Source organism: Larus michahellis, chromosome Z (genome assembly GCF_964199755.1).
Source record: "Larus michahellis chromosome Z, bLarMic1.1, whole genome shotgun sequence".
NCBI classification, from domain to species: Eukaryota; Metazoa; Chordata; class Aves; order Charadriiformes; family Laridae; genus Larus; species Larus michahellis.
This window is the reverse complement of record NC_133930.1, coordinates 82,397,948-82,422,117: the sequence shown is the minus strand read 5'-3', so window position 1 is coordinate 82,422,117 and position 24,170 is coordinate 82,397,948. Positions and strand designations below refer to the sequence as shown.

At 38.2% G+C, this 24,170-nt stretch overlaps 1 protein-coding gene across 2 annotated transcripts in view; it reads left to right on the top strand.

Moving 5' to 3' along the window:
• TMEM161B (transmembrane protein 161B) overlaps positions 1–8,852 on the top strand; it is a 41,676-nt gene extending 32,824 nt beyond the window's left edge. The window contains exons 8-12 of one of the 2 annotated variants that reach the window (XM_074569895.1): positions 474–614; positions 3,370–3,483; positions 4,593–4,767; positions 6,808–6,904; positions 7,773–8,852. In XM_074569895.1, the coding sequence (XP_074425996.1) occupies positions 474–614; positions 3,370–3,483; positions 4,593–4,767; positions 6,808–6,904; positions 7,773–8,050 (805 nt within the window). In that variant the 3' untranslated portion in view covers positions 8,051–8,852. The remainder of the gene's footprint in view (positions 1–473; positions 615–3,369; positions 3,484–4,592; positions 4,768–6,807; positions 6,905–7,772) is intronic. The other variant, XM_074569896.1, reaches the window with a different exon arrangement.
• The last annotated feature ends 15,318 nt before the right edge of the window (positions 8,853–24,170 follow it).

Below are 24,170 nucleotides of genomic sequence, written 5' to 3'. Positions count from 1 at the left end.
TTGATAGAGCTTTTTGATGGATCAAGGTAGAAAGTAAGTAGTGTAACTTAAATATTCATTTTGTCTTTGACCACTTAAACTTACTGATGCATCTGTTCCTCTCTTAAAAACATAATTATTAAATTCATTCTATTAGCGATTTCTCTTATATATTTTGTTGTTAATTACAATATGAAATTATTCTTTTTTTTTTTCCTTCTCTACTAACAAACTTAACATCTTACAGGCAGTAGCTTAGGTTTTCTGTTTTTCTAGGAAATAAATAGCTGACTTGGTGTTTTGTTTTGTTTTTTTTTTTTAATTTTAACTCCAGATTGGTTTGTAATAATGCTGGTATTCCAGAGTAAAACTATAGAATAATGTTTGCTTTTTTTATTAAATGTTAGATACTGTTGAGTTGAAAGTAGTTTCTGATACCCTACCCCCACAACTTCCCCCCCAAGAAAATGCTTATTTCCTTTCTTTTCTTTTAGGGGTCCTGTGTCTAAACTAACCTTCAAATTGTTCCTGGCTGTTCTGTGTTCACTTATTGGTGCTTTTTTGACATTCCCTGGCTTGCGACTGGCTCAAATGCATCTGGATGCTCTGAATTTAGCAACAGAAAAAATAACACAGTAAGAGAAAATATGTGCACATATATGCTACTCAGTCTTTAATGTCTGAAAATAAACAAAGCAAACTATTCCAAGAAGAAGGTAGTGACTAAGACTTCTGTTGCTGCCTGCTTTTCGTATCCTGAGCAGACTTGCCACCTGCCTCTTTCTGCTCTGCCAGTCTGTTACCTTCTTTGCCTTGTAATTAGAGTCCCAATTAAAGGAGCTTTCCTTTCCTCCTCCACCACGAATGTTTCTGCTTACTGCTTCCTTTCCCCCATCATATCTTTTTTTGGAAGTTAAGATAACTTTCAGTAAGCAGAGATGCAACCACAGGCTCTTTTTTTTTTTCCCACCCCCACCTCCAGGTGGGCATCGTGCTTTTAATAAATTTAGGATAAGACACAAAGAAAGGATGACCCAGAATATTTAATAAGGATCAGATGTTAATAACAGTTTAAAGGAATATTTTAATTTTCAGCCGTCCTTGAGTTTGTTAGTAAAATGTTTTCTCTGATTTAACTATTTCTCTTCAGTGTTCTCTGGTTGAGAGAAAACCTCCAAATGTCTTTCATAGATTTTGACCTTTGATGTTTAATACATGTTAATGACAGATTCTGCAGCATAGGCCATTGTGATCATTTAGTCAGGTCACTTTCCTAAGAGAATTGTTATATCTTCTGAAATGAAAACTATTTATATGCAAACTGCATTATCTTTTATTTTCAACGAAAAATGCCCATCTTAAAAATTAATCTGTTTTTAAAGTAGATTCCTTCACTCTTGGTAAATTTATAACCAAGTACTCTGTGTTACACTTGCAGTCGTCGTAGTTGAATGCATCCAGGTACAGCTGTAAGATGTTGGCTTGTTTTATCTGCTGTGAAGTTTCAGTGTGTAGACTGTGACTGAATCACCTCATAATCTGTTCTTTTCAGCTAAATACACTGCTTAGTTTTTAATTTTTATGGTTCTCCATATTTTAAGATTTCTTGTGCCTTTTTTGTAAGTATCTTCTATCTAGTTGTCCAACATCTTATCTGTGGACATGAGATCCTAGGCAGAAATATAAAATCTCTGAAACAGAAGTTCATTAATCATGAACTAAAAGAGTAATTAATATCCACTGGAGTGGGGTTATGAAAAGTAAATCTTCTCTAACCTAAAGTTTAGGTGATATTGGAACTGATTGTTGAAGGCAACAGGGAAGACTGACACCCTTCAACCCCTCGCCCTGCCCCCCCACCCCCACAAAAAAAGTAAAGGTTAACGATTAACTGCCACTTCACTAATATGTTCAAAATGATTAATGTGGTTCTTTTATGTACACAGGGAGTGAGTTGTGTTTTTTTGAGGGGTAAACAGAATAAAAATAATCTGGTGTCCCTTTTGTTTTTGATAGATGGTTTGGTTTTTTTCTTTGTCAGGCGTATTCTTTGCTGCTTATGTTTTGGAATCTTCCTAATCAATTTGTACCACTCTTCTACACATTCACTCATTTTCCTTAGCCTGCTTCAGGAGTCTTTCAGCCTTTCTCCTTGTACTCAAACAGAAAGGGATTCTTGCCACCCTTTGGCACACTCCAGTCCATTAACTCAGTAGGATGTCTTAAATAAGTAGAAACTCAGGTAAAATGCTTTCACAAGTTACTGAAGTGCTTTGGATTGTTCTTTGATGCCGTCGTGTTCCCTAGCAACACTGAATAACTAGCAGGGCTTATTTCTTCGTCTGAAACCAATGATTTAAATGTGTGTGTGATGACATCTTCTGAAACATGCCAACATTTTAATGGTTTTAGGAAGCTTGATAGTTTGAAATCAGTAAGGTCTTGTGTTCTTTAGAATAACTGTTGATTACCACATTTTTTCTATAGTGTCGAAGCACTCTGGTTGGTGGTGGCAGTATAGACAAGCTGATTCTGTTAGTGAGGAAGCATTGCACTAGCAAAACCACCGGAACGACAGCACTGAAGTCTTCATCTGTTTTTGTTTCATTTTAGTAATGAAAAATGAGTGGGATATCAGGTTCAGAAACGAAGAAGGATATTAGTTTCAGGAAAAACTCCAGAAAACTATCTCCTCTCTTTAAATTCTAGTGTGTATTTTGTACTCAGAAATCAGAAGAGAGTACTACTTTTACATTAGCTGTGCAGTTTACTACAATGCTCTTAAAATAGAATAGCTATGCTGGCTATTGTTTGGTTTTTGTCTGAATATCTTTAATTGAATGGAATTACCTAGTTTCATTTAGTCAAGGTTTCTAAGCAAAAATCTTCATTGAACTGGGAAGTCTGACCTGTGAGAACTGCTTCCCCTGGTCTATATAGATAATGGAAATTAATCTGAGTACATTTTTACTAAAGCGAAAAAAATAAATACAGCAGCATACTTCCTGTAATTATCCTTATATGCTGACCGTAGGTTAAAACTGTAATAGCTAGTGCAGTTTGGTGTTATGCTATCATACAGACATTTTCAACAACTGTCTTTTACAATAGTGTGGAATAATGCAGGTAGCTCCTATCATTAGATTCTTTGGAATAAATCAAATTTTCAGATGTTCTAAGAGAACTTTTTTAAGCAGCGGGATTTCAAAGTATGTAAGTTTTTTTTAAACATAAGTTATATCTATAAAATAGGGAAGTAATTTTCTTATTTACCCTGCCTCACGACTATTTTAAAATTTGAATTTCTCCTTTTGAATCTCTACCGCCCATTTCAGCAGCATGGTAATTGTTTGTATTTAATAACCTTTCCCTGTTTTTTTTTTCTTTCAGAACATTGCTACATATAAACTTCTTGGCACCTTTATTTATGGTTCTACTGTGGGTAAAACCAATCGCTAAGGACTACATTATGAACCCACCTTTGGGCAAAGAGAGCGTCCCTTTGTAAGATTCCCTTTAAAAATTCTTTCTGGGGTATGGAGAACAAAACCATAAGTTTAAGTAGTGCCCTGTGAAAGTCATAAAAATGTGAAAAACTTAAAATTTAACAGCATTTGCTTTCAGAGATAGTGTGGAAGTTGCAGCTGAGCTCTAAAAAGCTTCTGTTACTTCAGAAGAACGAGAATTAGTCACAAAGTGGTGAATGTTAAGGTGGTGGTTCCCAAAAAGCTGCTATCTTCTGGCATCTCCTTGTCAGTGATGGGTTGTTCTTCCTAGGGGTGGAATACGACCTCACTGCCACCTTCTGGAACCTTGTATCTTAATACTGGTGTAGGAGAGGAGCGGTTTCGCTGAAGACAGTTGGGGTACACTGGCATGAGAACTAACCTAAGCAATTTGTCTTAAGATCTGTGTGTAGATGAAGTGCATGTGGAATTGATAGCTAAAACACTTTAAAAAATAAAAAATGGACAGGATTTTCAGGAAGAGCGGTGTCTGAAATAAATATTGTACAAGTAGCATAGGTGATTGTCACTGTCACTTTAGTCTAGATAAATCAAAATGGTAGTAGTCAAATAGACATATAACAGATACGATTGGCTGATGCTTTTATTGTTTTCTGCTTCTAAGGTGATTCTGTGACCACTGAACTATTACATAAAACATCGCAAATATTTTGCACTCCCATTTTGTTCCTTGGTTTTTCTTAAAATGAGGGTTTTGCTGTAACAGGGTATCTAAGGCAACTGAAGCACACATTTGCTATCTAGAACTGTGTGTATCAAGTCCTGTAATTATCTGAGTGAGCTTGTTTTGTAGTGTGTTGTCTTCATTACTCGGAATTTAAGCATTTAAGAGCTATTCTTGTTTACAATGCATACTAATTTGGATCTTATGCTGTAACAGGGCTACTAAGAAGTAGCAGTAGAGAGAGGAGCAGAGGACCAAAGTTAATATTGCTTGCACATGAACTTTGTAACTTTAGATTGTGTTAGGTATTTTTGACAATATGCTTCAAAATTTCTTTACAGATGATACAAACAAATAACTCCATAGCAGTAGGTGACCTTTGGAAAACAGCATTGCCTTTCTTTTTTTTTATTAATCCACAGAATGACAGAAGATACATTTGACACCGTGAGGTTGTGGATTATAATCCTCTTGTGTGCTTTGCGATTGGCTATGATGCGTCATCATTTACAGGCCTATCTGAATTTAGCCCAGAAAAGCGTAGATCAGATGAAAAAGGAAGCTGGCAGAATAAGTATGGTTGATTTACAGAAAATGGTAAGTATGGTGTTACTGAGGTTACAAATTTGGAGTCCTCTGTCTGTACAAATGCGTTTTCCCCAGTTTCTTATGACATCTGTGGCACCAAAGCTGAAATCCGAATGAAGCTTCCTAAACTATGTCTCTGGTAAAAAGAGCACTATTACAGAGAAATTCTGCAGATCAAAATATACAGAGGTCTGTCATCCGTATTATGCAGATGGCTGTCTTAAGTTATTTGGAAGTACTCGTAAAAGATCCCATCATGAGTTGTTCTTTACAAATATGATGTGTTTCTGTTCAGCATGAATAGATCTGGGGGAGTGCACAGGCTGAGAGTGATCTGTGGCTACAATGTGGGGAAAAAAGAAATAGTTGAATTTAGAAGAGTGAAATACTGTTACCTAATCCCAACTATGATTTTTGAGTTGTGGCAAAATTTAAGATTAGGTGGTTATATTTTACTATAAAATGAGACGTGCTTAATTCTGTCAGACCACCATCAAGTGCACTGCCCTAGTTACAAAACTGTCTGCCCATCTTCTTACTGTGGCAAAGGAAAAATTTGATTTTTTTTTTAAAGAAAAGTAATGAAACGTACCATCAACAAAGTGACAAGGTAGAAATTCGTAAGCTTGTTGTAGATTGGTGTTGCACGTTGCCTGCAAAATAAACTTACATTTCTAGTGTTGCATGATAGTGGTGCCTGATGATCCTGCTGAGCTGGGATGTATTGCAGGAGGAGTATTGGAAGTATGCCATAAGACAGATTCCTCTCTTAGGATTGCCACTATTACTTATGATCTTGTCCTTGGCTTCACTGAGTATCTGAAGGTTGTTAAGTGGACTACGCAGTAGCTATTTACAAACAAAGGGGGTAGCAATTTGCTTCAGAAAAAAGGTTAGGAAATACAGGTAGCAGCAACTGGTTAGGACAGAACTGTGTTGAATGCTGTTATTGCATAATTTTGGTTCTGGGAGCTTTCACCCTATCTGTAAAACAATAATGTCTTTATGTGGTGTTTCCTAAATCTGTTTATCCAGGATCTCTGTATCTTCTCCTGGAACTGCCAGTAAAGTTTTCCTAGCTGTCATCCTACAGCGATGATGTTTTCTTACCATATTCCATCAATTCTCTTACAATATTTCTTGTCTCATGTTAGTTTTTTTGATGCTTGCTCATCACAAAGCCCTTTGAGGCTTTAGAAGTATTTCCAAAAATGTCATGTATGCCTTCATCTTTTCTAAAATCCAGTTACCTTTATTTCGTTGCTTGCTTGCTATTGATTTTATGACTTTTTTTCCTTCTTTATTTGGTCCTGTCTTTTAGGTCAATAGCTTATATAAAATACGTAAGGCAACAATCTTGAGAAAGATGGAACAGATTGGGAGCAGGGGGAGGGGTAAATCTGAGTGGATTTCAATGAACCATAGTGTATACCTGAAATAAAGACCATTTAAATGCTGTTATTGATCAACTATTAATGAAAAACCATCCTGTCATTGTTCTTAAAACATCGGTGTTTCACAGTTGGATATCTTAAAAATATGTTGCTTTTGAGAAGGGACTGCAGTATTAACCTAACTTTAATTTACTTTTTATGAGGCTTTGGACAGCGGCTACTGCTTCATTTTTTAAACAGGATTGAGTTTGAAATCACTGGGGACTTTAAAAATTGAACATATATTTAGCGTTGATTCTGGTTTATTGAAGGAGGAGTCTTTGAATGATGACACGGAGTTTGCAGAAGCAAAATTGTTTCTGTTCGTTTTAACAGAACTGATGCTTTTAATTATTTCCTTTCAGCACTTCCTCTCAGATTTGTAAATGCCCTGCAACTGGAGTTCATTATAGGGGTTTCTTCATTAGGTCTTTTGAAGAAAATATGTCACATCCCAAGATGTGGTAGAAAACATTTAAAACAGCTTTACTGCATAAGTACTTGTTGTTTTGTTTTTGTTTTTTTTTAAATAAATTGCTTGTTTTTCCTAGATCTATTCGTAAAGGTTTGTTTTGATCATCCAGAACTTATGAATTGCTCTCTTCTGTTTTCCCAGGTGGCTCGGGTATTCTATTATCTCTGTGTAATTGCACTGCAGTACGTTGCACCATTGGTAATGCTACTTCACACAACCCTGCTCTTGAAAACGCTAGGTAGGCAAAATTGGATCAACAAAAATGTGTTGTCTCCTATACAGGGCTCTTACATTTTCAGCTTACTAAAGAGAATTCGAATGTATGAGTACTTTAATACAGAAATACGTTGTAGCTTCCTGCTACTTAAAATATACTGGTCTATGGCTTTTAAGCGGTCCTCATCCTCTTCTGTTGATGCTTTTGACATCTTTCAATTATATGCTAATTTGTTTGATTTATTTTTGAGAATTTGTGTAATACAAAAAATAGGGCTGTTTACTTCTGTTGAAATATTTGTCTAAAAAGTATTTTAAAAGTGAGTTGTATAAAGAATTACTGATTTAACCTTATAAGCATCTGTTAAATGAATTTTTTTCAGCTTTTCAATCTTAAGTGGTCTCTTTGAACAGAAATTGTGAGATACTGGGTTCATGTCATTATTGGGAGATCTGATGTCACTCTGGGTTTTTTTTTGTTTATCTTCTTTCTTGTGAGGGATGTCTTTCACAGCCTGCCATGCAGTCATGGCATTCTTTTCGTAAAATGTCAATGGAAATAGGCTTTAGTAGGCTGTGATTTATCCCATTCTAGAGTAGACAGCTACACCTGGTGAGGTGAATCATACCCAGCACTGACAGGGGTCTCAAGGCAGCTATATCATATGTAGATGGTAGGGTGTCAAAAGGTAAGGTGAATCCTACCCTAACAGTTTACTAGGATGATCAGGAAGCCATGCAGATGAATACAGTTATTGACTTTTTGAGATTTAGTAAATACTATTTTTTTTGTGTGTGAAAAATATATCTAAGATGATCTTTAGAGTGGCAGAAATAACAGAACTTGAATTTGATTATACAAATATCTGTTACTTGTTTCTTTTTCACAGGTAATTATTCTTGGGGCGTCTACCCAGAACTGAATTCTGACACTCCAGTAGAGAACAGCCTGCTTCCCAATTCAGTTTATTCTGAGTCTCCACCTGCTGATGGAAAGATGAAAGTAACTGTAGTACAAATAACAATGGCCTTGGGAAGCCTAAAGAATATTTTCACTCCACTCCTGTTCCGGGGACTCCTGTCTTTCCTCACCTGGTGGATTGCTGCTTGCCTCTTTTCTACAAGCCTTTTTGGGCTTTTCTATCATCAGTACCTGACTGTGGCATGAACAGGTCAAATGACAAAGCAAGCGTGAGGTCAAATACTTAGATACAAACCCAGGTACCCAGGAGGGGATGAAGAGAAAAGAAAACTATACATGAAGAGAAAACATATCAGAATTTTTTTTAAACACTTCCTCTGTGTTCTCAGGGTGAATATTCTTATAATGTTTAAAATCGCAACTGGGTTTGTTATTTTTGTTACCCAAATGGTAGGTAACTAATTGAATTATAGTATCGGGACTGACTGACATTATTGGGTGGCAGGTGGTGGTGAGCGTGCTGAAAAGATACGACCTCTGAGTATCTTAGTTTCCATAAACAGCAAGCCAACCTCTAAACTTTGTTTTAAGCATCAACAGTCAGTGACAGAACTGTGTTAGAAGGGTACTGGTTATAGTGATGGTGGCTGCCTATCAATTAAATCTTGAAACTGAGCCATACAATGGAAGGAGAGAGGGGATTTAAAAAAAAATAAAAATATTCTGTTGGATAGCTATCAATCACTTTTCTCCATGAAAAATGAAATAATCCAACAGGACAAAAGAGATACTGTATATTACAGTAAGGAAAGTTGTATAAAATTTAAATTTAACAGGAATAGATGTATGACCTGACAGGTATTTCTGCCTAAATATTTTGCAGGAATGCTTGTGCAGTAAGAGAGGGGTTATAAAAAATATATTATTTCAGTCCCTGCAGTCACTTTGAAGTAATGGCCATCTATATTGGTGCTAATAGTGATCCACAGATTCCATTTGGATCTTTTAAATTTCTTTTCAGGTAATAGATAAATTCCATTGAATTCACAAAATAATAGGAGACGATTAGTGACACCAAACATTTCAAAACAAAACAGTTTAATCCTGCTGACTGAGAGTGTATGTGTCTGTGTAATGTACATATAAATATATATTATATATTAAATATATAATATATATGAAGTTATAAAATATGGAATCTTTATTTTAAATTACTGAATGTATCTTACAGGGCCGTGGGAGAGGGATGTATGTGTATCTAGTAATTTCAAGATCCCTTTTGAAAGGAAAATTGAATTTTTTCTGAACGTTCAGTTGAAAGGGCTATTTGTTTTTGGTGCCTCTTCAAAGGTACTTAGCTATACTAAAGAACTTATGCTCTTTTGGAAGAAAAGATCTACTTAAACTGTTAATCTTGAAATGTCTGCTCTGTCAGATGATGATTTTTGTCACTCTAATCTGTGTTATCTTGGCCATATAGTAACTACTAATATCTCTTGGCTTCAGAAATAAATTTTCTGTATAATAAAACAGCTACAGTAAGGAGCAATGCATAAACTTTACAAGTTTTGCTTAACTGGAGAGATAGATTCCAAGTATAAAACCATTGCAAAACAAAGAGGATGACAGTTTTTCAGATGTTTTGTGTAATTGCAAAACAGGAATGGGAATTTATATGCAGTAGTTTTTTTAAAAAATTAATACTACACTTTGCAGAGGTCAGTGGGTTTTTTAACTAATACTAGCTGGTTTTATGTTAATGTTCTTTCTCTTGAATTTGTGTACAGCTTTGGCATATAATAAGCATTTATAAATGGAAAAGCTTAACTAAATATTTAATATGTAGCAAACCTACCATATGGGAAAACAAACTATCAATGAATGCAGAAAACCAAGAACTTAAGATGGGGATAAACTGTCTTACTGTGTTGAATGCCTTGTAAGTTATTTATTAGTTTATTAAATTGTATTTACTGATACTAGGGAAATATTTGTGCACACCATCCAGTACCTTCCGCATGCATTTGGGATGTCTGAGAACACTTTGCATGATTTTACCGGTTTCATTGCAGTATCGTATTTCAGTGCTCCTGGTGCTGAAAGCTTTGGTTTTTTTCACACCAGCTTTTCATAACTAATGGGGACAAAGGCTTAACTGTGTGAATTCGCCTAAAGAAAAATATTTGACTTCTTAGATTCAGATCTCGAAAACATTCCTAGTAAATGTCTTTTGGATTAATAGAATGACAAAATACGACAGATCCAGCAATACTGGACCCCCTTTCTGTTAGTTCGAGATGTATCATTACTAGTAGAAGTAATAGGGCCAGCTTTTAAGTTATAGTTAGGTATCCAATGTATTTCATTCAGGAAAATAAAACAGTGTAGTCCAGCCTGATTCTTATGGTGAACTTAGGCGAAGCAGCTCACTATATAGGAGATATTGTTGCAATCTGAAGAAAAGGAATGAACTTTGGATACTGGGGAAGACTTCAAAATAACGTTAAGTAACAGAGTTTCTGTTGGCATAGGTATTTATTCTGAAAGCTCGTAAGTAAAAGTGAACTGTAGTTATAGAATATTGCATTCAGCAAAGGTAATTGTGTGTGTAGCCGAGCTTTACAGCGCTTTTGGTAAGAGCTCATGCTGTCTTATTCTTCAGACGTCACACTGATCACAGTGAAAAATAGGCACCTGGATGTTGCTAAAGTTAAGATCAACACTTCTGGCCATTGCTGTTTCATTGTTCCGCAGAACTGAATAGTTGACCTTCTGGTCAGCCGTCTGATCCAAGTGGGAGATGGTCTTTCTTTGGAGCCATTTAATCCTTACATGTGTCTAGGAGGCTTATTATAAACTAAAATATAGCAATAAACGCCTTTGAAGTGTGAGGTGACAGTGAAACTGGAGGGAGTGTATTGCTATAGTTGTGAGCAATGCTTCCTACAACTGTGTGATATGCTCAAAAGTGACTTTTAAAGCAAAATGGCAACGCTGACAGTCCTGACTTACCATATTATGTAAGGTTGAAAGGAGTACCTGCTCACTTCTTTAGTAAGTTACTTTAAAACAGCAGCTGGCAACCGCTTTTTTTTGAGACCTTTATCAGCATCTTGGGGTGGGGCGTGTGGGCGGAGAAGCATCTTGCAGAAATGGAAAAGCAGGTAAAACATGACTGGGAGATTAGCAGTTTTAATTCAGGATTCTTAAGCATTTTCTCTTGCTTTTTGCCCACTAACTACTTCATTTCTGAGAGATTTTAGAAGGAAAGGTGCCTTTGACAAAGAATCAGCTTTTCTTACTTTCTTCCTTCCTCAGTGCACATCTCTTTCTCACTCCGGTAATGTGACTTGTTAGCTTGACTTTTTTCCTGTCTATAGCTTTTTCCCTACGTTCCTACACAGAACTGACTGGGCTAAATTAATTCAGGACTATATTTTGTTTTTGAAGGATTATTTCCTGTAAGTACTTTAAATAACTTTGAATTCTAGCTGAAGTATAAACAAACTTCTTAATGAATGTTTAAACACTGCACTTTTATTATGAAAGTCCCTTTAGAGAGATTATTAAGATAGTGATAAATCCAAGTCTTCCAGCAACTTCAGGGAAGTCCATACGTAACACTTGTATTATTTCCGAGCTTAGAGAAGTTGATTAGGAAAAAGAGAATGGATTATCTCAAGCCTGCTCTTCCACTTTGCAGGCGATGTTCTCAGTCAGCACTTGTCCTCTTCTCAACCTGTAGGATTTGCCAGGTTTTGAGGTATTTTTAGCTGCATGGTTTTTCTTCTTCCAGACTTCTCTTGCATAAGAATCAACAGATGAAGAAATGGGGGAAATAGGTAGCATCAGTACAAGGGAACATCCTTGTGCAGAGGGACACACTTTAGAAAATTCATCTCTTTGACAGTTGTTCTTCACCTTCTTTGAGTCAGAAGTACTGGAAGATTTGTGGATAGAGATGTACACTTGGCTTACCTGGATTGTGAAGTCAAACTCGCCTACAAACAAAAATGCCACCAAGATACATCAACACAACAATTAGGTAGAATACCCGTTCTGTATAAAATGGTTAGTGAGTATGGAAACTTCAACTAACCTCAAAGCAAAATTTAAGTTTTGTATTTTGTCACAGTAACTACAGCTAAATGGTAATAAAGGTCTTGGATTTACTGCATAGAAAATTTAAAGTATCTAATCGTAAAGCTGTTGGAAGGTTCTACAAGGCAAAAGGCCTTATGCCTCTATATTCTCAAAGACCTCTGTTTTCCTTTTGAACATAGCGTATTTCTCCAGAGAAGACTTTTGGGCAGTTTTTGAAAGCTTCATGCTTTGCAGTATGACACAATTTGTGCATTTCTTAGCCACAAAACCCCCAGACTTAACCCCCGAGTTCATTTTGTCACTACAAAGTTACTACAGTGTTTTAGTTAAGACTGAAGAATTAAGTGCATGGTGAAAATGGGAACATGGAATGAACATCAGGCCAGAGAAAAATGTGTGTTCTCTTGGAGAAATCTTTCCATTGTGGCTGAGCAAAATCTTAATAAAAGAAGGCAACAACAGGTCACTTGTATCCTAAATCAAATATTAAATCTGAATGTTTACCATTATGAGTAAATAAGACTGTTATTTTCAGCATCTGCAGCCTAAGTCCTAAATCCCAAACAGCAAGTTAAGAGCAATATTTTGACCTCATGGATATTTACTCTAAGGACCATCTAGGCAACAAGTATTGAAGCCAAATGTCTGATCTAGTTAAGCAAGCTGATGCAGAGTAGTCAGTCCTGTGCTTTGGAGTGATTTTATTTTTTTTTTTTTTGGTGCAACTTGTTCTTCAGCAAGGTCTGCCATGCTTTGTGGCCTTGGCAGTGCATGCACTGAAACGGATGGCATGTCTAATCTCCGCTCCTAATCCTAGGCTGAAAGGTCTTCCTCCTCTGCGGGAGGGGCCAAGATGTTATTTCAAGGCTGCTTTTACTGACATCTGTATATGCTGCACTTAACTCTTTCGAGTCTCTCACTGTGGACTGCCAGGAGAGTAATGCTGCACTGGACATTGTTTTGCATGCCAGTGTATATGTATTTTTATAACTTTGATTTCAATGGCATTTTTAATGGAAATTATTTTTAATCCTGATACCATGGATCATATTTTCATTTTTTTTTAATTAATATCAGTGCCTGCAACTAGAAGTCAAATACTTCTGCACTAAATTTTTTTTAAAACTTGATGTCCAGACTGAAGTGTCAACAAGTATGCAGTTTTATATTGAAGTGTGAAATCCATCTGTAAATACCAAACTTTTTCCCCTAAGTGATCACACATCAGTCAAGAATCCTTATTCAGATTTGCAGCGTTTCCCTCAACATGCTATCCGTATGACTGCTATTTATAAAACAAACACCTCAGTAGAGTTTTGAGTAGCTTTTTACAAACTCCTTAGTAGTAGGCCATTTCTGTTTATTTTATGATGCTGCTAAGTATTTTATTTTTGAAACCTGGTTTAAAATACCTTATGCTTAAAGTCAACCTTTTTCTCCTTTACTCTGTTCATTCTAACTCTGCTTCTCTTTATTTTCTAAGCTTCAAGAATGCATGTTTATAGTATTTTTGATAAAAACCTAGGAAAAAGAAAAATGCACCAAAAATTTTGTTTCATAAGTACAGTTCATACCCATGTCATGACGTGCCAACAAACAGTTTTTAATTCTCCTGTATTCAGTCCTTCCTTTGTCCCGTTGTTAATAATCGTGCTGTGTTTTCAGTATGTAAGGCTTTCTAGGAAGAATACATGTGGGGAAATACTCTGTAATAGCAATGACAGGAAACTTTGTCTAATGTTTCAGTCTTCCCATTTATGTGAGCAAATATTCATGTAAAGATGCTATTAAATGACTTGAGCCTAAAACTTCTCATAAGGTAGACTTGTTACAAATTGCACAGGGAACATCCTCCAAGCTGTAAATATTTCAGTTTAAACATGTCTCTCTGTTGCTGGGAACATACATAAACTCAGTGTTGTTCTGTTAATAGCCTTTTTCTTGTCTTTTTAAGTGAAAAGCACTAAATACTTCTTACTGTAGAGCAAACCTAAGAACAAAAGATTCCCCTCCCTTCATTTCAGTATTTGCCAAATGGGAAAGACTCTGATGTAATTTATGTAAGTTCCAGCTTCCTCTTATTGCTAAATTACTGTTAAAATACGATTTTTGTAGTTACAGCTTTACAAGCATTAAGACTGTCATGCTTCACAGTGAAGATGGTGTCAAGTGGTTGTTGCATTATATCGACCTGTCCCGACCGGTGGTGCGTTACCTGCTGTTTCAAAACAAATTGTCTTGTTTGCTTTATGCTTTAGAGGTTCATTTGGGTCCATGAACGGGAGAGCGCAGCACATGTTGGAAAAAACTGGGGATTTGCTCTCTTTTGTGTTGGGGTTTTGTGGGCATTTGGTGGTTGATTTTAATTTTTTTTTTTTGGAGTCGGTGTGGATGATACTTAGGTACAATTACTACAAATAATAAACAACCTACAGTAACATTGCATTCTTTTTGTACACTGTAGACTAAAGTGCCTAAATGTGGGTGGTCTCTAGAAGACATGCTTTAAATTTCTTGCATGTACCTTTGTAGTTATTTTGCTGCATAATAGAAGGTTAACTTTTTGGAAAGAAAATGCAAGGAATGCTAGCCCTTAAAATGGGGTTTGCTATAAAACTATTGTTTCGTTACAGTTTTTGACATGCAGAATGTTCGTGTGTGTTCGTGGGTTATTACACGTTGGAGGCAAATAAGATTTTGAAGAAACCTTTTTCCGTCCTTGCGACTCTAATGATAATCTGACAGCTTTTCCCACTCCCTGACTGGTAATACAACACCCCACTGCCAGCTGTGCATTCAGTTTTCCTTTTTTTTATGGCCGGGGGAAAGGACTTACACAATTCTGAAAGCGTTGACTTTGTAGGGACACCCTGGGTGTCACTTACGCCCGAGTTGTGCAGGCACACGAGTGACTTCAGCCAGGTAAGTAATTCTGCGTGAGCTCAGAAAGGCTGCGCTCAAGTTCACTGCATCCGCATAGATTTTTGGGGCAGAAAGAATACGAAAGAGCTGGATTGTAATGTGGCTGGCTGGCACCCAGCAAAGGGGCTCCGAAAGAAAAGGCACAAGTTACACCTTGTACCAGTTCTGTGGGATGCTGCTTAGGGTATTGAATAGCGAAACCAACCTCATCTTTCAGCTACTTCCCTGCCTCTGAGAACGGTGAGAGCCGAAGGTGGAATCCTGCCTGGTCTGGCTCAGCAGGGAAATTAAAAAAAAGTGAGGAAACAGCAGGTGCCTACTCTTGAGTTAATTACGCGTTCTCAATGTGAAGTGCTGGTAAGTTGAGATGGTGTTGCTCATTCAAATCTACCAAAGGAAGCCTTCCTCCGAGGAAGGCTTATAAAAGCATTTTGAGCTTTTGGCTCTAATAAGTGGCCGTAGCAATCTGTACTGTATGTAGTACACTGCTTGGGAAATGTTGCTCCAGTAAGCTTACCAAATGCCTCCTTACACTAGGTGTAAGAAATTACATTGCTTTTTTTACTGCAGAGCATTTAAAAAGCTGGTTTTGTCTTGCTTAGTGTTACCATGTATCAGGCCGCTTTTTATTAATGTGAAAATAGTAAGAATTGGTTTGTCGTCTAAACGCCTGAGTTCCTTTAACATCAGTAAATTTTGTAACGTGAAACAGGATTATACTTTCTTACTCCCCATTCGCTCTGTTGAAATGTTATAATTTAACTTTGCTTTTATGACGCACACATGATTAAATTTACATCTATTAGTTGCTAATGGTAATACCACAGCAAATCTAAGAGGAACTGTGATAGCTGCTGTATATCAACTGCCCCACCAACTTGCTTGCCTTTGTAAAGCCTTGATCGTGTTAGACATTTAATGTCCACTGCAGCGATGCTCACGTGGTAATTTAGTGTCCCTACATGTACTCTGCATGCCTTGCATTTGTGCACTGTCAAAGGATAGAGTGTTTTGCAGTACTTTAGGTTTTAAAAAAAAAAACACCTTCCATTATTTTATATAGTATTTCCCGTATCCAAAATAGGAAAATTTCTAAAGCCAAAGATCAATAAATGTTTATTGTCTATTGGTGTGATTTTTTTTTTCCTATTTTGTATTATACATCCCACGTGTTAACAATTTGTGCCAAAATGTCCAGGTTTGCCAAAGAACGTGTAGTACACAGACTTTTTCTCAGTTTCTGTGGTAGCCTAAATGGTTTATCTTCTTTTTTTAGAAATAGTGTAGACCATTTATCTCCTCCTTGTTTGGGGTGCAGCAGAATAAACAATTTTCTAGTATAAATGTAGATAATGCTGTATTCACATGAATGGCACTTTACCCACGAAGAACCACTTACGGATTTGATAGAAATGTTTTCATTTCTGGGTGCTTTAGAATTAAAATTCAGGAACAATTTAACTTTCTGGAAAAACGATCAGCTGTATGCCATGGTGGGTGGAGGAAATTCTGAGTTTCCCACGATAGTCATGGGACTTACTACCTTTCTTTTTGACTGTCACCATTTCCTAATAGGAAAGTACTTAAAAATGGTTTGCATTTGCTGTCTTAAAAAAAAGAGAAGGAACGTGTTTAAAAACATATTACATGGTCTCTTCTATTTGTTTTGTCCTAGCAGCACTAAGAAGGAATATACTTAAAGGAATGACATCATGTAACCTTTGGGTTTTTTAATTTGATTTTTTGAATAGCAGATTTGGTTATGCATGGTTTTTCTTTCCATCTGTGCAACACGTACAGGTGAATGATGTCAGAACCGCTCAGATAGTTCTGCAGTGGTAAAAAAAAATCCTTGAGAAAGCAGCATCCTTTAACCTAAAACCGAGTTAGTACCAAAGACCCCTTCAATTGTAAAGGACGGTCCTGTTGCAGAGAGGAAAAATGCCCAGCAGTCCCTAGGAGAAGCCAGTCTTCATTTTTGGGATGGGGATTTGAAAGTGTACGAGGCATTTGAGCTGTGGGATCCTCTCCTGAAAGTGACCAGCCTGTCCCAGACAGCAGGGTGAATTTAGAACCATGGTTAGGAGGAAGGTAGTGAGCTATGGTGGGAGATTTGTTTGTGTCTCAGAAGCCACCTCGGCCTTCTGCTTTCTCCATGCCACTTGAAGCCTGAGACTGCCTTGGGACTCTGCAGTCCCCAAGACTTCACAGTAGAATGGGTGTTTAGCGCCGTGTGTTCTTCTCAGCAGTTTTTATAGTCTGTTCTTCTGCTCTGGGAGATATGTTGATGCTAGTTTGCCACTTCAGGTTGTTCAGTGGGTGCTGAAGCAGTGTAGGTGCTTCTCAAGATTTATTCTAGGCTAGGTTTCTGCATCTGCGAAGTTTGTTGTGTTTAACCTGCAAAAGGTCTTTGGTGTCAAACTCTGCCGTCAGCTTACTCAGGCTGTTGACTCTACAGCATCTTTTCTACCTGTGAAGTGTCCAGGCAAGTTGCCTGGAAAAAGCATCCATCCTTCTGCTAGCCACAGCCCTGGTTGCCGTGGAGGTGCGTGCTCCGCTCTTCCCGCGCTTCACACTCATCTGCTCTGCAGCCAGAAGCAGCCGTGTGAAAGCGTTGGCAGTGTGCTCCTGGAATGGAAGGGAGTCTTTGATTTCAAGGGTTATATGACGTCTTGCTTTTGGACCCACGAGGTTCACACTCTAAAGCCCCACTGACTTTAAAGGTCTTCGGGGAGGAAAACGAGCAAAGCTGACCTCTGCTGTCCAGTGCAAGCGTGCATGAGTCAGTGTAACAGCCTAGGGACTATCCAACTTTTAAAAATGCTGATTTTATCTGAGTGTGTCCTGTGGTAGGGTGAGGCCCAGAAGTGTACTCCAACCAAGAGGTCACGCATCTGCTACCTGTCCTGTGCTAGCTGGTCTGGACAGGGCTGAGAAAATAACGATGATGTTGCTGGTTTGATTCAGATTTTGTGAAGAATTTTCAAAGAAGATGTAACAATTATTGTTGCTTGTCTGCTTGACAGACAGGCTATTAGCTGGTGGACAGCAAAATAGATGTGGCAGAGACAGGGAGGTCACTCTTTTGGAGAAATGTTCAGTTTCCCTCTAGATCTACATTAAAAAATAGAAAGTAATTTGTTATACTTGTTCTGGAGTCAATCCTGCAACATTTTCTGCTTCCCGTAATATCTGTGTGTTTAAAGACCCCTCTGAAACACTGTTGTGGGTTAGCATTTTGCTTTCCCAGGGGTTATGGGTCTGGGGCAAAGGCAGCTTCTAAGTTCATGAATTGTGGAGCCATTTTGTAATTCTGTTGCTCTTGAAAGCCGAAAGGAAAACAAAGCATCCATCTCCGAGTTATGAGATTCACAAGCTACTTTCCATGATGCCCACGTTCTTCCCACCTGTCAAATCTGAAAGCAGTTTTTCAGCGAGTGTAGAACTTGTGTGATTTACTGAAATGCGCTTTTTTATAGGTGTATGGGGTATAGCATGAAACAGTTGTGCATGTGTCAGATACTAAAAGAATACGAACTCTTAGTTGGAGTTAGATGTATCTGACCTTTTCCCATTCATTTGGATTATTTTGGGTATGGGACAGATGTGCAAGTTTTGGTCCCAAAGTCTGGTTTTCTTCCTTGGGTGAGCACATGCTATTCCACTCCTGTTCTTGGTGTCAGCCCCATTAGAAGAGTAAAATATAAAATCTCCTCCAGCCCAAACATCTGTATCTGGTCCAGATGGCCGGTTCCCCTGTCCTCTTGCTTGTGGAGCGGGATTGAGCTGTTACTGTCACCTCCCAGGCAACAGGAGCTCGCGGAAGTGAGGAAGGGGACAGCAGAATCAAGGAATTCGGGCTGGAATTTACAGAATGAAAGACACAGGAAGCATCTGATCTGGACAGGGATTCCTTGGCCACAGGGAAGTACAATGTGGTAAATTGGCTGTTCAATATATGCTAGTAAAAGCCATCTAGGAGGTGAGGAGTGAAAGTGACTCTGATTTTAAAAAAAAAAAAAAAAAAAAAACGAAACCAAAAGCCAACAAAGGGGTGTGTTGGAGGTTGTGTAGCGCAGGGTAAGTGGGACCAGTGCCATAGCACTGCATGGCAAGGTGTTGCATGTTGGTTGTTTTTCGTGGGGAAAACCTGGGAAAGCTGTGGAGGATTTAAGGACTGGGAAAATGACTTTTAGTGAGAAACGTAAGAACTCTGCAGAGTATCAAGGGTAGATTCAGAGGTTAAAGTACCTTAATGCGGAATAAAAATTGCATAGAGAAGGACTCCAATCTTAGAGGAAGACAGAACAGGAACCAGAGACTGCAACCTGACACTAGATAAATTACAGTAGCAGAAAATGGGATTTTAACAGAGAAAGTCACTAATTGCATTACAGCCTGAAGTGCTAAATTCTCCACTGCATTGTCTTCAGAGATCCTCTCTACAACCTGCTATGGGTGAGCAAGTTACTGCTCTCAATACAAGGATAGTAACAAAAAGTAAAGGCATCAGGGGACAAACAACTAAACCAATGTTTAATTTAGGTTTGTTCTAAAAACTGGAAATTTGGAATTTTTGGATTGGCACTGCTGTGGCTGGATTGCCGCGTGACTAGCAGGAGACACGCAGACAACATTTCTTTAACATATTTGAAACCTGGACTAAGTGTAGCCGTTCCTTTATGTTGCACAGGTTTTAATGCCTTTGAAAAGTTGTAAGTGGCAAAAGAATTTAAAATACAGTTTTGCTGATATCTAGGGAAAAAAAAAAGTAAATTTGAAAATAAAGAACTGTAAAGTAAGAAAATAGCAGTATTACTTTCTGTCTTTCTAGAAGCATAGTGATATCTTAGGAAAGAAAACTCTCTGGAAATTCTAAAAGATGCTGAATCTAATTCCATGTGGACTTCCATGGACTCCATTCAAGAGTGGAGTCAGAGCATGACTCTTACAAAGTTAGAAGTGTAAGTCTCCAGCACTTGAACTTTTTGTTCTGATGCTACAATTTTGTGATTCTTACTTCTCAGCTGGAAATAGAGCAGATGAGTTCAGGGGGTAGATGAGAGATCAAGAACTTGCGCTTCAATGTTAGTTGTGGTTTTGGCTTTCCAAGCAGCAGAAGTTGTTCTTTCAGCAGGAGGAGACTTGCTGTTGTGCTCACTGGCTTCAAGTCTGAGCTGGCAATTTAAGGTCCCACTTCTCTTAAATGCCTGGAGGTAAGAACCGTTTTGTTCTTTTCCGCTATGTGTTATCATCATTGTCGTTACTATTAACCTTTGGGTGGCTATATTGTTGAGAAGTTTTTGCTACTCTCAAGATAACTCTATACTTTGGAGACACATCCTCCCCTCTTCTCCTGCGACTCTGTCTTTTCATCAGAACCTTGCTAGAGAATTGGATGTCTGATGTAGTTCAAGCAAGATGTTGTGGTTGGTTTGGGATATTTCAGTAGGAATTCAGAGGTTTCTTGTCTGTTATCAAAGTCTTCATAAGCTGGATTTGATACTTTCTCCCTTAGTAGCATCTATGTTCTGTAAATATTTTTTTTAACTCATATCTGTTCCTTCATATCTTAGTTTTCACTGTGGAGTCCGCTCTCTAGAGCACAGATTTTAGATGAGGGGTGTTGTTTTCAGCAGAGAAAGCCTTTGTAGGTGCCAGCTGTGTCCCTTCGTCCATCCCAGGCACGCACTCACCGTGTCTCTCTGCATCCCGTACTCCTGTCTCCTCCTCACCATGAAGAGGGACATGGGACACCTGCACTCCCCCAGCATCTGTAGTTATGGATTCAGCCCATTATTACTCACCCCATGTATGTTCATGCAGACTGCTACGGTCTTCCTGGTCTTTTTTCCTCCTACCCTTGACTACAAGCCCGGTTCTTTCAGCCCTCCCAGACAATCACCTCCCAAGCTTTAGTAAGACACCCTGTTAGTGTATCTCACAAATAACTCTGCCTCTTGTTTTGCAGCAACGTTGCAACACTGCTTCGTAGCTGGATATGTGGTAATTCCCAGATCCTTTTATGCAGTACCATTACAAGACAATTATTCCCTATTTTTGTATATATGCTTTTTTCTTTTTTATTAAATACTTGGCACTTTGCTGTGTTTCTTTTTTTAAAAAAATATTAAATTTAGACCATTTTTGCAATGCATAAAAGTTACTTTAAATGCAAGGTAATTGTAACTTGAGTCCATTAGATTTAATATGTGTCTTCTCTGCAAACATAGTAGGATCATACAGTCATAGAATCATGAAATAGTTTGGGTTGGAAAAGAGCTTTAAAGATAATCTAGTCCAGCCCCCAAGATGCTAAAGGAAAACATTGAAGCATATTGTCCTCATAGGAGTGTGCACGCAGATGCATTATGTATATATATTTACATGTATGTATTTTTATATATAAACACCACCTCCGTTATATACTCCCCATCTAACAGCAAAATGCTCACAGTAGTTCTTCCGTGAAGTGTCCTAACCGGCCTGTAGGTGCTCCATGGTCTTTATTCATATATTCTAACCTGTTTATGAAAACTTCCTGCTGGATTGCCTCGAAGACGTTAATAAAGGCAAGAGAGATAGCATCTCTAACTTTCCGCTTCCCCGCCAGGCCAGTTGTCTGAACGAAGGAAATTGGGTGGGTTGGACATGATCTGTCCTTGGCAGGTCTGTGTTCGCTTTCATTATCGCTTCACCCTCTCAGAGTTTACAGATTGATTAGGAATCTCTTCAGGGTGTGTGTCTGGGTGCTGAAGTTGGGCTGAGTGGTTAATAACCCCCGTTACCCCACACTTTCTAAAGGTGGACCTTGTATTTCCCTGCCTTCAGCCTCAAGAAACTTGTTGTCCTCCGTGAGCTTTTTGGGGCTGGTCGTTGATTTTGTGTGGTGACGCTTTTGGCCAGTACGCTAAGCACTCCGGTGACCTTCCTCAAGCACTCCTGATTAAATGCATCTAACTTTTCTTAATATTTGACAGTCTTTTCTTTCTGTATCCTGGCCTGCCACTGCGAATGATAAATAAAAAAGTTAAGGAGCATTCCAGCCACTTATTTGTTTAATTTCCCTATTAAGTAATAGACAGCTATTCATTTTCCTTCTTATTTCCATTATCCCTTAGATATTCTTAGCTTTCTCAGTTTTGTCCCTGTCTGCCTGTTGTAGATATTTTTTTTTTTATGCTTCCTCTTATTTGTGTGCTGTTGTTTGGCTGTTCTTGTTCCGAGTTTGGTTGTGAAAGAAATCCCGCCTTCTTCTTGCTCTTGATTCCTTCTGTCCTTCCGTGGTACCGTTATGTATCATCTCTCTTTACTCCCACTAAAGAAGTCATGTTTCTTATACGTTTTAGAGATGGAGCCGTTGCAAGAGTTGAAACATACTGAAGTCACCCCACAGCACAAATTTATCCTGTTGGGAAAGCGTGTAAAGTCCAGCTTTGCTGCCTTTCATAATTTCTGTCAACTCCACAAATTCCTGATGTTTGCATCTATAGAAAACAAAGTTATTCTAAACTCACAGAAAAAGGATTCTTATTATAGAATTAATAGTTGCTTTCAGTGGGATGATCTTTATTTTTACCAGACTTTGATTAATACGGTGCTTTCCATCTGTGTTCTCTTAACTTCCCAATCAACACAAAAAAACTCATAGGCGTTTTCTGTCCATCCCAGAGCTGTAGCAAAGAAAGAAGTAGCCTTCTGTGGAAGGCATTAAATAGGGACAAATATGCCCAAAGTCAGCTGTTGATGTCTCTGATGCAGACTTATATGAAACAGAGCAGCTCTCCAGAAGGGCAGGAAGAGATGCCCTGAAAGTTGGCTTATTTGCTTAAGTGGATTTAGTAGTATTTCTGCTTTTTAACAAACAAATTAGGTTACGTTAACATCACTCCAAAATACGGAGGGGAAAAAAGTTTTGAAGTGGTCAGGGCACGTGCTGCTTATATAAAATATCTTTCTGCAAATTTTATTCCTGTTTTTACTTCCATCTTGTGTTTCTTTTGATTCAACCGCATAAAAGTGTAACGGGTTTATTTTTCACAAGCTCTTTGCTGGGAAAGGGATATTATATCTGAGAAAATGACTATGCTAAGCCTTTCACATACAAATGTTTCCTATACTTAATAAAAAAATGAAATTGTCAGAATATTAAAGAAATTTTGTCTGCCGGCGCTTACGTGTTTCAACACATGTTCTGTTGTAGATGAAAGTGCAACTGGTAAAGACTCAACATATTTATTTACTGATGGTTTCATCATTCTGTACTCAAATAAAAATGCCAGGTGGCAGCATCCGTGTGAAAATATCAGATTTTAGAAGCAGCATCGAGGAAGTGTATTGTGGTTGTAAGAAAATCAGAGATTGAAGAGTACAAGTGCATTGAAGGTAAGTTACTGGTGAAGTGAAGAGGATGAGGAAGGTGGGCTGAAGCTCACCTCCTGAAGCATCTGTGTCCATAACCTTTGTGTCCTGGTTTTACTGCAGAGACTTTGGCACGAGAAAAGTCCTTGGGACACGAGCAAATCTTGCCCAGGCACTTGACTTGGGCCAATACACTTCACACCCATGCAGGACTTGAATACTTGTCCTCCACAAGGCTTTTCTTAGACCTTCTCCCCAAAAGGTCCCCCGCCTTTCCGTGGCATGCCCAGTTTTCAGGACCTTGTGAGGTTTCATGTAGTGAAGGCAAGAAAAAACAAGGCAAAGTGTGAAACTATCTACTACTAGCTTTTAGGCTCTGCTTTAACCTCTACTTAAAAATTATTTGACTGGATTTCGTGGTTGCAGCATCTCTTTAGCCTGTCTGCTACCTGCTGTAAAATTAAGTGCAAGGGAGGAAGGGAGGGGTAGAAGCTGAGTGCTGAAAAATGGCTACTGCTGATGCATGTGAAAAATGATCACTATGCAAATGACCTTTCCTATAGGAAATTTTAAAATAATGAAATCACTTTAATGTACTTCTAGCAGGTCATTCAATTAAAAGGGTTTTAAAATTAAGTTTCCGCCGCTGCAGAAACAAAATTGCAATGAATCTGAATTAGCAATGTAAACAGTTTGTTTAGCGGGTAAATGCGAGACCACTGTGCGGCTGGGAACAGGGGGAGGGAGTTTTCACAGGGCAAAGCGTTCAAGCCTGTCCGTCTCTTAAATCTGTATGGAGACCCTGGTCTTGTTTTGCTATGCTGGTGGCTTTTGAACTCGGGTGTATATCTAACTGGCTAAGCAAAAGCAAATTGATACAGGATTTAGACATAGCAGTGTTGGGTTCACTGCAACTTAGAACTGAGTTCTCCTTTCTTCTTGCCCATGAAAGGTCACCCCTTGGTTGAGGGCTGGACGT